The following is a 12972-nucleotide window of genomic DNA, read 5'->3' on the forward strand; positions in this document are numbered from 1 at the left end:
ATGGCCTTCCTCTGGCTCGTCTCCTGCTTTGCCCTCCTGGGCTCAGCCTTTGTTGAGTACCGGGGTGGACTTAGGCTGGGAAGCCCGGCTCCCCTCTTCCAAGTCCCGAGGCCAGCAGGGGCGGCAGGAGGTCCTAGCTCAGAGTTCAGCCATCTTGGTGGAGTGAGCCCAAGTGAATCTCGGTCCCTGCTGAGCCTCACGGCCTGTCTCTTCGATGGAGAGGCTGGGGGGATTGGACCAGAACAGCAGAGTCAGGCCGCCAAAGAAGAGCTGGACTTTCCTGGGGTTGTCCAAAGGTCTCCCAGGCACAGAAAGAAGTGTCCAAAGGGATCGGATGCTCTCACAAGCAGTGGCTCTCCAGTAGGCTCAGATGGTGAGCGGTTGGCAGGTGTTTTATTTTTTTTTTTTTTATATAGAGGCATGTTTTTCTTTCTTTATTTGTTTATTTGTTTGTTTGTTTATACATGCACTGGGTACAGTCAGAAGCGCGGGAGGGTGAGAGAATTCACCAGAGCCAGAGCGGGGAGCAGAGCAGGCAGAAGGACCGAAGTACACTGCTGAGGGGAGCAGCGGGCGGCAGGAGAGGTCTGCGCGCCATGTGGGACCCTCCTCCGGTGGCCGGGGAGCAGCCGGGGATCGAACCGGCGCCGCAGAGGCCGCGGGCAGCTTCGCAACCCAGCGCTCAACCGCTGCGCCACTGGGGAGGCCCTGGCAGGTGTTTTAAATCAGGTTCATCAACAATCACTGTGGGAAGAATCCAGCAGGTCCATCTTTGCTGCTCCTGGTATTGTATCCTTATAGCAACTCTGTGAAGTCAGAGAGTTTATGATACCTGTTTGCTCTGGGGAGACTGAGACTCAGGGTACTTAAGTAAGGCAGTGACTGGTGGGTTCAAATCCACAGAGTCCGGCCTCCAGCCCACACTTTGGTGCTGACACTGCCTTGCCTTTGACATATTGCCTTGTTTGGGCTGAAGTATTTGGCAGAATGAGTGTCCCTGGGCAGTTTCTGAGGCAGTAGATCAGGGGAGGAAGCAGAGTCAGCCTTGATTTATACTTCTACCCCATACTCCCACCCCCAGGCTGCGGGACCCCCGCCATCCACCCAGTGCTGAGCAGCCTGTCCAGGATCGTCAATGGGGAAGACGCTGTCCCCGGCTCCTGGCCCTGGCGGTGTCCCTGCAGGTAAGGGCCAGTCAGAACCTGAGTGGGGTCACTCTGGGCTACAGGCTTCCCAGGTAGGGGCTGCTGCCCAGCTGGGTGTGGCTGGTGTCTGGCCAGTGCTGACCCTGCCCTCTTCCTGCAGGACAGCGCTGGCTTCCACTTCTGTGGGGGCTCCCTGATCAGCGAGAACTGGATGGTCACTGCCGCTCACTGCAATGTCAGGTGAGCCAGGGAGACCCCAGGAAAACCCTTGGGGTGGGGAGACACATAGAACTAACAACTAGTCCTTTAACTCTTCTGTTCCTCAGTTTCCTTGTTAGGGAAATGCATAGACAACCAGTCCTGCCCTTCCCCCAGGGTGGTTTGGGAAGGAAACACCCCACAGATGCTATTGTCCTGGTGTTGGTTCCTCAGTGCTCATCCCCAGTCAGCACCTCACGGGCATGCACAGGCATAGGCACACATGCATGCCTGCACACTCACATGTACATACAAGCACCCTGCGCCCCACATGGTCCCCACCTAACAGCAGGAACCTGTCCTTCCCCTGGCCTCCAGAACCTCCCACGGCGTGGTGGCCGGAGAGTTTGACCGGGGCTCCAACGCTGAGAACATCCAGGTGCTGCAGATTGCCCAGGTAAGGCGGCCCTAGAGTCCAGGTGCGCCCTCCTGCAGGGGTGCCCTTCGGAGTGTCCAGCTCACTGGGCTGGGCCATGAGGTCCAAGAACCCACAGTACAGGCTGGACGCCCATGATGGAGCAAAGCAGAAAGTGGGGGTGTATGAGGTCCCACACAGGGGAAGGTCTGACCTCAGCCGCTGGGTCTCAGCTCCTGCAGCCTGGGAAGGAGCTTGGAGGGGAACAGCCATTGTCCAAAGAGGCAGGTGGGCAGGCCCGAGTCCTGGCCCTGCCCCCTGCCAGCTGCCTCCCAGTCTCAACTGAAGCTGTCACTCCTGCCTCCAGGTTTTCAAGAACCCCAAGTTCAGCATGTTCACCATCAACAACGACATCACCCTGCTGAAGCTGGCCACCCCCGCCCGCTTCTCCCAGACTGTGTCCGCCGTGTGCCTGCCCAACGAGGCTGATGACTTCCTCGCCAGCTCCCTGTGCGCCACCACTGGCTGGGGCCTGACCAAGCACACCAGTGAGTGACCAGCAGGCAGGGCAGGTGGCTAGTGGGCGGGGCCAGGCAGGCAGGGCCAGGGTTGCTGACCACTCGCCTGCCCTTCCAGATGCCAACACCCCCAACAAGCTGCAGCAGGCTGCCCTGCCCCTCCTGTCCAACACTGAGTGCCAGAAGTACTGGGGCAGCAAGATCACCGACCTCATGGTCTGTGCTGGAGCCAGCGGCGTCTCCTCCTGCCTGGTAAGGCCCCTTGGCTCGGCCAGCTGCTCCTGCCCTCCCAGCAAGGCGTGGGCTCAGGCAAAAGTTCAGGCCGGGGTCCTGGGTAGAGGGAGAGGAAATGGAGTCTCAGGAGGCCTCCTTTAGGCCCTGGACCTCTCCCCTTAGGCCTCCTGGGCAGCATGGTGGACAGGGTCCTGACGGATCTGCCATGACCTCAGCAGACGGGTGTCAGAGTGGGGGCCTCTGCTGTCAGAGCCCCCAGATGACAAAATGTCAGTGAGAGCGCCATGTCAGCACATGGCCACCTCCTGGAATTGTACAGTGTGCATCCTGGGCAGGAGCACATGCGGGTCCAGGAGGACTCCCTCACCTTGGCCCCATCACCTCCCACCCTGCTTTCTTCTCATCTAGGAAACCAACATTATGAAAGCTTCACTCTAGGACCCCACACTCGGGGTGACCCAGACTTCAGGGGCAGAGGCCACAGCAGTTGCTGATATTCCTTTCATACTCTCCCCAGTGTACTCGTGCTGGGCATGCAAGGCTGTCAGCTTCTAGACTGGGCAGTGATGACAATGTCCGGGGGCCCCTGGGCCAGGCCATGTGGCCACCAGGTCTGAATCCTCATTTCCCTCTCCCACAGGGTGACTCTGGTGGCCCCCTGGTGTGCCAGAAGAATGGAGCCTGGACCCTGGTGGGCATCGTGTCCTGGGGCAGCAGCACCTGCTCCACCTCCAGCCCTGGCGTGTATGCCCGCGTCACTGAGCTCATGCCCTGGGTGCGGGAGATCCTGGCTGCCAACTAAGCACAGTCCCTCTGACCCCTGCTGAGCCTGTTTCTCTAAAACCTCAATAAACAGGTTGAGTATATGTCAACAGTGTCGGTGTCCTGTGTAGTGTCTCCAAGGCCTCATTCTGCTCATAAACTTGGTGTTCACTGTGCTGGGGGTAGTGGGCAGGAGCAGTCTATGGGATCCCCTCTTGTGTCTCCTTCCCCAAGGACTGGCCAGGAAGGGAGCAGGCTATTGAAGTGGGGATGCAAGGATGGATGCTACCACCCACAGTAGTAGAGTCCACTTGACCTCCAAGCCTCCCACCAAGTTCCCACCACCCGCTCTGTGGGTCCTTACCTTTCACCCCCATTCAGTGTCCTGGAACTTGAGCCCACTGTGCGGCCTACAAACCTATCCTCCAGGGAAGCTTCCCAGTGTCCCCCAGTCTCCTGAGCTGCCTTTCTCCCTGGGTCACACTGGAATCCCAAGATTTACAGCAGAAGATTTATGATTAGGAGATGATGGAAAGGCAGGCTGTGATTGGTGGGTTGAGCGAATTTAATGGGGGTCCTTGGGGCAGACTCCATCTGACACTCTGATCCTCACCATGGCCTTTCTTGGGGGCCCCCACTTCCTCATTTTTGGCAGCAGCTTGAATTGTATGAGACTCAAGCTGCCTGAGTGGAGTCTCACCCTGCTACCCCTTGCACTCAAACTCGTTAGAATTTTTTTTTGAAAAATTAGAAAACAAAGCAAAAGGGATTGAAAAGCTAGATAACAGTGCAACATTAAATAAACTCTTCAGAAATGCATTATGTGTGTATCTCATCTGCACATCTGCCATTGGCACAACACTGTTGCAGCCACATGTGAAGTGGATGCTATTGGAAGGAATTCTGAATGGAAATGTCTTTTCTCCCAGACAAAATATTAAGGTTACTGCTCGGCATCTGTTACCTAAACAATGCTCTCTTTTGCCTCACAAATGTGTAGTAAAAAAAGAACCTGCTTAAAATGTGTACATAAAATATCAGCAAGCTATATATTTTGCTCTGAAAGTGAAAAAAACTAACAACTAAAAGTCTAGATTACCACACTGTTTTGACACCTGACCCTTTCTTGTTTGGGTTGAGGGATTCCACAGATAGTGTTCAAGCCTCAGCAGCTACTGCTGACAGCTCCAAAAAGATCTCTTTCATAACTCTTTGCGAATAAGTTTATGTGTGCACTTTGAACAAAGAAAAGATATTACAGACAAAAATCCCCGTTTAACATAAGCAGGATTTGGGCAGTGAAAGAAATACAAAAAATGCTGAGTCATGTAACGTAAATCCATTTAAAGTCCTGGATAGGTTCATGGAAACTGATTTTAGAGTGAAAAGATAAGGAGACCAATTTTATCACTGAATGATATAAACAGGAATTACGGTCCTACAGAATAATTTTGGCCACAACATCATCACCAACCTTCTAAATAAAGACCCCCCCCCAACCAATTCTAGCATGCAACAATCATTGGTTCATTCACTCATTTTCCCATCTGCTTATTCCAAGTCAGGATCTTGGGTGGTGGGAACCTTACCTGGTAGCTCAGAGTTCAAGGTAGGAACCCAGCCTGGACAGGACACCCTCCTTCGCAGTCACACTCATGCACACATCACACTGATTCCCACTGGGACAATTCAGACACATCAATGAATTTCAAGAGTGCACCTTTGGAATGTGGGAAGATACCAGATTACCCAGGGAAAACCCACACAAATGTGGTGCCAACATGAAAATTCTACGCAGATGTTCCTGGTGGTAATTATTTTGTTTTTCTCATCAACATTAAAAAAAAATTAAATAAACAGTGTTACCAAAGACCACCTATAATGAATAACTGTGCTTTTTTTGTTTGTTTTTTACATAAACATGCACCCTCGCCACATATACATATAAGTAAACTGTACTCTCTTTACAGAGTTTACTCAAAGATGAAGGAAATGAAGGAAATTTCATCCCAGATATTTTGGGGACACACACACCAAACACACTTTTAAAAGTATCAGTGTCTAATAGTTTGCTAACTGGCATAACTGTTGCCGCTACTGGACCAGAGCATTATAAAGAAATAAGCTCAGACTTTTCACTTAAAGGCAAGTCAAATGAAATTTGTTACAAAAAACACTGAAGACCTGGGCATGTTCCATTGGAACTCTGGTTGGTTCAAGTGCTGTGTGAAATAAAGGAGTCACTTAAAAGGGCTGGGGATCTTTTTATGTTATAGAAATTTAAATAGTTATGCTAGTGAGTTAAAGGTTTTCAACTCCATACTCTCTCCTACAGGGTATAGAATTTAATAATTTTATTAAAAAGAAGTAGAGAAAAAGCTAAATGAATTCAAATTTATTTTTCATTATTTTAGTCATTTAACAAATAAGAACAAAATTACACTGATAACATAAGTTTCCTTTTTAGAAATTTACTCATCAAATTCTTCATGTGATTTTTGATGAATGAAACCCGAATATGGTTTCCCTGTTTAAAAAGAAGTGATGTAAAACTTTCATTTTCTCCTTCAGTTCCAGAAAGTTACACTCCTGATAATGAGATATTCATATAATATTTATTAATATAGAAAACCAGGAATTTTACTTTTAAGGTCATTTTCCATTTCTGCCTTTCTTGTCAGATTTCATAATTTCTAACTTTTGAAAATTTACTCTTGGTGTTCTCAAAAATACACATCACATATCTCTATGAATCATATTCCTATAATAAGTTTCGAAATTGAAAATCAGCTTTAATTTCTCTTCAGCAGGTAAAATATAAGTTTTATATAAATATTTGCTTTTAAAAGAGGCATTTGGCACAGGGTCCTAAGTATATAGTTTTCGTCGTGGATCTACATGGCTTTCCACTGATCTGCTTGGGAGAGCCTGGGAAAGAAATTGTGCTGTTCGTGTACTTGTACCTTTTGCGTTTACCATTTCCTCTCTCTCACACCAAACAATCTAGCAGTATTCTAAAATTTTACAACATGCGAAAAGAGGGTAGATTTACTGCTGCACATTGCTGGGGCTAGAAGAAAGTTGAGAGAATCACTGCTAACTATTTCTCAGTATTGAATCATTCCATTTAATTTACTCAGGTTTTTCCACCAATAATAATATGTTCACTTGTCTCCTTTACTATATCTCCAAGGGGACTGTATCTCCAGGGGACGACGTCAGTGACTTGATTTCATATCCAAATCAAGACATTTAGTCTTGCTCCAAACAAGTTTTAAAGCAAAATGACAGGGCAATAAAATGTACAATTTAAGAGACCAAGATTCAAATGTTAATCTTTAATGATTATGTTCTTTTCTTTCTGTTGTACTTTTAAAAAAGTTCTCAGATAAGTGGAATTCATTGTACTATGAAGTATTGAGTTATTACTTTATTGAGGGGAAGAGGTAACAAATTATAGGCTAGTGCAAAAATATAGAACTCCCACATTCCACATTCTCCAAAGTGCTTCCTGAATAAAATTCAAAACCTGAAATTTCTGTCAACATTTTAAACATTGGAGTACTGTTTCACCGTTGTGACCTGGGAGTGTCTGACCTTGATTCAAAGTTCTAGAATATTCTACAGAAAAATTCTAAAGCAGGTAGGCATGATAGGAAATCCCCTGCATCCTTCTCCTAGTATTGCACAATATAAAATCTGCCAACTAGCTGTAAGCAGGTACTGTCCCTATCTCCCCAACGGCCTATGAGACTCACTTAGAAGGAACTTTCATCAAAAGCTGCACCAAGTCTGTCACATACTGTAAACTGGTCTCACCCACACAGCCTTTCTCTTTTCACTATATAGATAAGGAGACATGGACTACAGGTGTCACCCCCAAATGCAAATAGAATGAGAAGCAGATTAAAAAAGAGCTGATGATCTGAAGGTTTTCCTTATCGAGTCTTTGGTATCTCTACTCCATGCTGTGATCTTCTTTACCAACTGGGCATCAGGCTAGGATAAGGACTGCCTTGAGACAGCTGATGGCCTCCCATCCATTACCTTTTGGACAGATGGTTGGAATATTTTTAGAGTCATACACTTAAAAACTGACAATAGATATACATATTTCTTCATAAATAAAATTTGAGGCATAGTATATATTAAAAATTTCACCAATAGGATGTGTTAAAAATTTCAAAGTTCTATCATTCAAGTTCAATGAAGGCACGCTTTTTTTTTTTTCTTTAGACCTGCAAAGAATACAACTGCTAGCAACAAGTCATTAAGGACATTTGATGGGACTTTTTTTTTCTTTGATTTTCTTCTTGGGATAAGCCTGCCTCCCATTTATTAATGGCAAGACACTACCACCCAAAGACAGTATTTAGATGCATAGAGCTTTAAATGGATTCCACTGTGTGTCAGGTTTCAAAGTAAAGGACCAATCTGGGCTGGCCCAGTCACCCCAGGTCTGCTTTGGCCATTCCCATTAAGGCTTCTCGCTGCCGAATCGGGTTTTCCGGTTGCCAGGCTCCGATGCTCTTCGTACCAGCCTGGGAGGCGGCTTGGGTGGGACACCTTCAGTCATGCCGTCTTCCCGCCTCAGGCTAAACTGGCCTTTGGAGAGAAGGGGCTGTCTTAACACACCTGGAGTCTGGGTGCCCCCCTCTTTGTTGTGGGGAACTTGGGGGGCACAGGGCTTCCCTTGGCCGGAATCAACATCTACCTCATTCTTCCATTCCATTGTATATGTCTGCGGGGCTTTCTTTGAGAACTGTTCTGGCAAGAAGCGTCTTGATCGTGGCTGCAAATTGAGGACTGTGGTCCCGGCATCTATGTCTGAGTCACTGCTATTGCCACCTACCACAGAGCAAAGGACAACGTGAGTATGAGCAAGCATTTTAGAAAAAGGGTGTCACAAATGACTTGGTAATACATTAGTGGGTCATGTAACTGCTGTGTCCTTGTGTTCTCTGGGTTGGGAAGGGGGTCAGAGGGTCACTAATTCTAAGGACCTGAGCCTGTCGCATAATCTTTTGAGAGCCATACACCATCCTGAATATTTTTGAATGCATTCATCCATTTAATCCTCTCAATCATCCATTTTACAGATGAAGTAACTGAGGCTGGTAATGGCATACCCAGAATTCAAACAGAGTCCACCTGGCAGAAGCAGCTGTGCTGACCTCTGCCCCACAGGAAGGACTCTGGAGGACTCAGCTCAGTGTCAGAAACAGAGTAAACTGACCAGTAACCAGCAGTTATTAGGAAGATTCTTGCCTTGATCCGGAATCTCATATACAATCTTCCTTATTCTTCTACATTTTCATACAAGTGTATCAATGTACACTTTCCAAAGGGAGGAAGCAAGGCTAGAACTAGTTGATTGTCAACATTCAGGTCCCAGGACACTTCCGGTAGGTCAGCTGGTGGGGTGCTCTCCCAGGGTGAGGCTGCTGGACGTGAGAGCATTGCTGATGGACCCAAGCTGGTAACACAGTCCACTCTTAAATAGGTAGCCCTGCCTTTTCCCCCATTTTTCTCTCATCTCATATCTCATCTCACTGTCCATTGACACCAGCCATCATCAGTTTTTCCTCCTCTTGGCTAATCAAATAAATAAGCAAGAAAGAGGGGCAGAGAAGGTTATCATTATTATGCCTTACATTTAATAAAATGATATTCGAATAGATTTCTCCTGAAGTTCACAGAAAATAGTTTGGACTTACATAAAGATTACCACCAAATAAAGCCATATTAGACTTTATATCAAGGTTTTAATAGTTATAACCAGAAGTAAAGTATGTGGTTGCCTTTATGAACATATTGGGAGGATGGAAAGTCATGACGTATTTTTTCTGTTTTTCAAAGAAAAAATACGTCATTACTTTTCTGACCACCAAATGTATTAGACTATTGTAAAAATTTAAATCCTTTGCAGATTTACAGGCTTCTCTTTACTTGTTCACTAATCAAATGATGATAACATTTGCTGTACTATATTAAATAGGATGATTATGGAAAATAACCAATTAAATTATTTATTATGTGCCTAAACTCCACTCAAAAATGTGTTATTATTTTAGATTGAACTCACTGTCCTTCATGAAGATGAGTGGGGATGTTTTTCTATTTTATAGACATTATAAATAAATTTCAAGTTTTTCTGGCCCAAGTGTATCCATTACCTGCATTAACGATGTTCTTTTTCTTTTGCAGCTTTTCTGGAAGCTTTGTATTTTTTGGTAAGGATAAATATCGGGAGGTGGAAGTAGAAGCCTGTAAAATAAATAGATAACTTTATTTAGGGCCTTCCTGGTGGCGCAGAGTTTGAGTGCTGGGTTGCAAAACTGCCCGCAGCCTCTGCTGCACCGGTTCATTCCCCGGCCACTGGGGGAGGGTCCCACATGGCACGCAGACCTCTCCTGCCGCCTGCTGCTCCCCTCAGCAGTGTACTTCGGTTCTTCTGCCTGTTCTGCTCTCCACTCTGGCTCTGGTGAATTCTCTCACCCTCCCGCTCTTCTGACTGTACCCAGTGCTTGTATAAATAAATAAAATAAGTCTTTAAAAAAAAAGAAAACTATTTAGGTTATGTAGATGTTATTATTTTAGATTAGGTATTAAAAATTCTATGGCAAGCTAAAATTAAAATTTTAGCACTTCATTCCAAACTACTTTGCAAAAGGTTGTAAGGATGAGGAATAAAGTTCCAAGCAATAATTCTTTTATTTAAAATAATTCAATCTCGGGCCTCCCTGGTGGCGCAGGGGGTTAAGCACTGCACTATGAAGTGGTCTGCAGTCTCTGCAGCATGAGTTTGATCCCCGGCCGGTTGGAGAGAAACCCACATGGTGCAGCGGACCTCTCCTGTCTCGCCTGCTGCTCCCCTCAGCAGTGTATTTCAGTCAGTCTGCCTGTTCTGCTCCCCACTCTGTCTCTGGTGAACCCTCTTACCACCCCCTCCCCTACATCTCTGGCCTGTATCCCAGCTCTTGTATGCATAAATAAATAAATCTTTTTAAAAAAATAAAATAAAATAATTCAATCTCTTCCAAAATATAATAGAAATAAGTGCTAAGGAAAATGGAAACAAAGTGGAATCAAAATACACGATGTGAAAAAACCACTGGATTTTGTCTCAAAAAAGCTATAGTAATACCTATTTTTTAAGAGTATTATTAAAAAAGACATAAAAGCTATATATGTGGGGGGAAAATACATGAAAAAATATATCTTATTCAGGTTTAAATTACTTTGGTAAGCTTTAGAAATAATAGGGGAAAAATGTATTACTGTAGCTAACTTGCTGCCATTTCCAAAGCCACAGTTTCTAGTTTCTTTAACTTTTAATTAGTAGTGTCACATTTCACACATTAAGAAAAGATAATGTACACACCTAAATATTCCAATCTAGGATGACCCAATACAGAATATTATAAAAAATAAGAGGCAATTCCTGTTAAGCTAAGTCAATTGTTTTAAAATGGTTTTCCTGGGCCACCCTGGTGGCACAAGGGGTTAAGACGCGACCTATGAAGCTATCTACAGCCACTACAGCATGAGTTTGATCCCTGGCCGTGGAGATACCCACATGGTGCAAAGGACCTCCCCTGACTCGCCCGCTGCTCCCCTCAGCAGTGTATTTCGGTCAATTTGCCTGTTCTGTTTCCCACTCTGCCTCTAGTGAATCCTCTCACCACCCACACCTCTGGCCTGTATCCAGTTCTTCTATGCATAAATAAATAAATCTTTAAAAAAATAAAATAAAATGGTTTTCCTTATCTACTGCCAATGCCTTGGACCAAGTGAAGTGGGACCAAACTGCACTGTGAATTCTCATTCCCAGGCACTAATGTAATGCCCTGACATTTCAGTACAGCTGCTTGCACATCTTAGAGCTTCAACCTTCCCCTGGAAAAGTTAAATATTACTTTCCCAATGAAGCCTGACCTGGTCATTCTGTTTAAAATTGTAAACTGAGGGCCTCCCTGGTGGCGCAAGGGATTAAGCACTGCACTATAAAGCTACCCGCAGCCTTTGCAGCACGAGTTTGATCCCCGGCCAGGGAAAAACCCACATGGCAAGGCAGACCTCTCCTGACTCGCCCGCTGACCCCCTCAGCAGTGTATTTCGGTCAGTCTTCCTGTTCTGTTCCCCACTCTGTCTCTGGGGAATCCTCTCAACCCCCACACCTCTGGCCTGTACCCCAGCTCTTGTGTGCATAAATAAATAAAAATAAAATTGTAAACTGACCCTTCCCTGCATTCCCAACAGCTTTCCTCAGCTTTTTCTGTTATTTTTCATAGCACTATTGTCTACTAACATCACAGATAATTTTCTTATTCTATCTATTGCCAATTGCCTTTCTCTTACTAGAAGATGAATTCTGCAAGCGTAGTAGCCATGTTTGTGTTTCTGTTCACCAATGTATTCCAAGTGCCTAAGACATTGTTTGGAATATAACAGGTGTTTAAGAAAGATCTGAAAAGTCTTTGTAAGTAGCTCCATCCCAGAGTCCTCCATCAGCCGAGCCTCTAGAACAACTGCTGGTCCTGCCCCTGGACCCTCTACCTCCCAGAAGCATGAACTCAGTTACCCTGCGCTCCCGGTTCAAGCTGTTGTCTTTCCTAATGCTTTCTCGCAAACTGTGCCTTCGGCGGATCAGAATTTCCTTTGCTTGTCTCTCACTTGTGTCAGTAGTTAGGTTGTGTCTGTTGTATGACAAAGTCTGAAAGGAAAACACAAGCAACATTTTATAAAATATCTGCTCATTGCCCAGAAATTCCAAAATTTGACCATTAAGCTAGACACTTAAGAACTAACTATAAGTAAGAAAAAAGTTAACATTCTTTCAAATTTTAAAAGCATTTGTCTTCTAATATAAGTTAGTGAATATGTTTTTTAAGTGTGATCTTTGTAAGTAAGAAAAATCTTTACATTCATCACATGCTATTATCCATTCTGAAGCACCTTGTATTAGCAGCTGACGGGAGAGTGGGGAATACAAATTATCTTCATTCACCTATTGAACAGGAATTACTAGTGTTAAAACAAACCACTTTGAGCCACTTGGTGGTGCCCTGTCCTTTTGTTTAAGGAAAATTTCTTTTCAATTGAGTTGTCAAATTGAAAAAGCAGTTGCCATTACTGTTAATGATCATGTCCTAGTATTTGAAACAGTAATTTTCTAAACTAGGGCTATATCTGGCACACTTTTTTAGTTTTATAAGTTCCATAGAAATCTATTTCTGAAGACTGGAATTGGTAACTATGTTCATTTTCTGGTAAAACTAATGGAGCTTACTTGGGAATAGCCCTGTATCTAGAACTATACTAGTTCGAATAAAGATAGGCAAAAGTCTATAAAGTGAGGCTCAATCCCTGACTTGAATTTACTATCTAGTTGGGCATCTAAGACCAACAAAATAATACAAAACCATGAAATTATGTGCTGACATTATGTGGTATGGTTCCATTTTAAAGGTAGGGCTGGAGTGGAGACTGTTGGGGAAACACACAAATTGGTGGATATTGATCAGCTGACAGGAAGCAGTGGAACATTCTGAGCAGAGTCTAAAAGGTCAACATCAGTCAAGGAACAACAACAGAACTTGTCACTATGAGGGCTCTTGGGAAATGTGGAATAAGAATGGATAAAGTAGAGCTTGGAAATAGAAATCCCAAATTCTGAAAGAATAGTTTAATCTGAAAG

The 12972-nt window shown here is 44.9% G+C and overlaps 2 protein-coding genes across 2 annotated transcripts in view; one reads left to right on the plus strand and one right to left on the minus strand.

Moving 5' to 3' along the window:
- Positions 1 to 3375, plus strand: LOC311171458 (chymotrypsinogen 2-like; the record flags this gene model as incomplete). Its single annotated transcript, XM_084234318.1, has 7 exons — positions 1 to 64; positions 1082 to 1172; positions 1281 to 1385; positions 1722 to 1800; positions 2126 to 2306; positions 2395 to 2528; positions 3151 to 3375. The coding sequence occupies 7 exons, from the start codon at positions 1 to 3 to the stop codon at positions 3310 to 3312; spliced, it is 816 nt and encodes a 271-aa protein (XP_084090444.1). The 3' UTR covers positions 3313 to 3375.
- Positions 3376 to 7749: 4374 nt separating this feature from the next.
- SLC9A2 (solute carrier family 9 member A2) overlaps positions 7750 to 12972 on the minus strand; it is a gene marked incomplete at both ends in the record, with an annotated part of 79342 nt that continues 74119 nt past the window's right edge. The window contains 3 exons of the mRNA XM_084234676.1: positions 7750 to 8120; positions 9449 to 9539; positions 11857 to 11988. Coding sequence (XP_084090802.1) covers positions 7750 to 8120; positions 9449 to 9539; positions 11857 to 11988 — 594 coding nt within the window. The remainder of the gene's footprint in view (positions 8121 to 9448; positions 9540 to 11856; positions 11989 to 12972) is intronic.

Source organism: Talpa europaea (genome assembly GCF_964194135.1).
Source record: "Talpa europaea genome assembly, chromosome: 6".
In the NCBI taxonomy this organism is placed as follows: domain Eukaryota; kingdom Metazoa; phylum Chordata; class Mammalia; order Eulipotyphla; family Talpidae; genus Talpa; species Talpa europaea.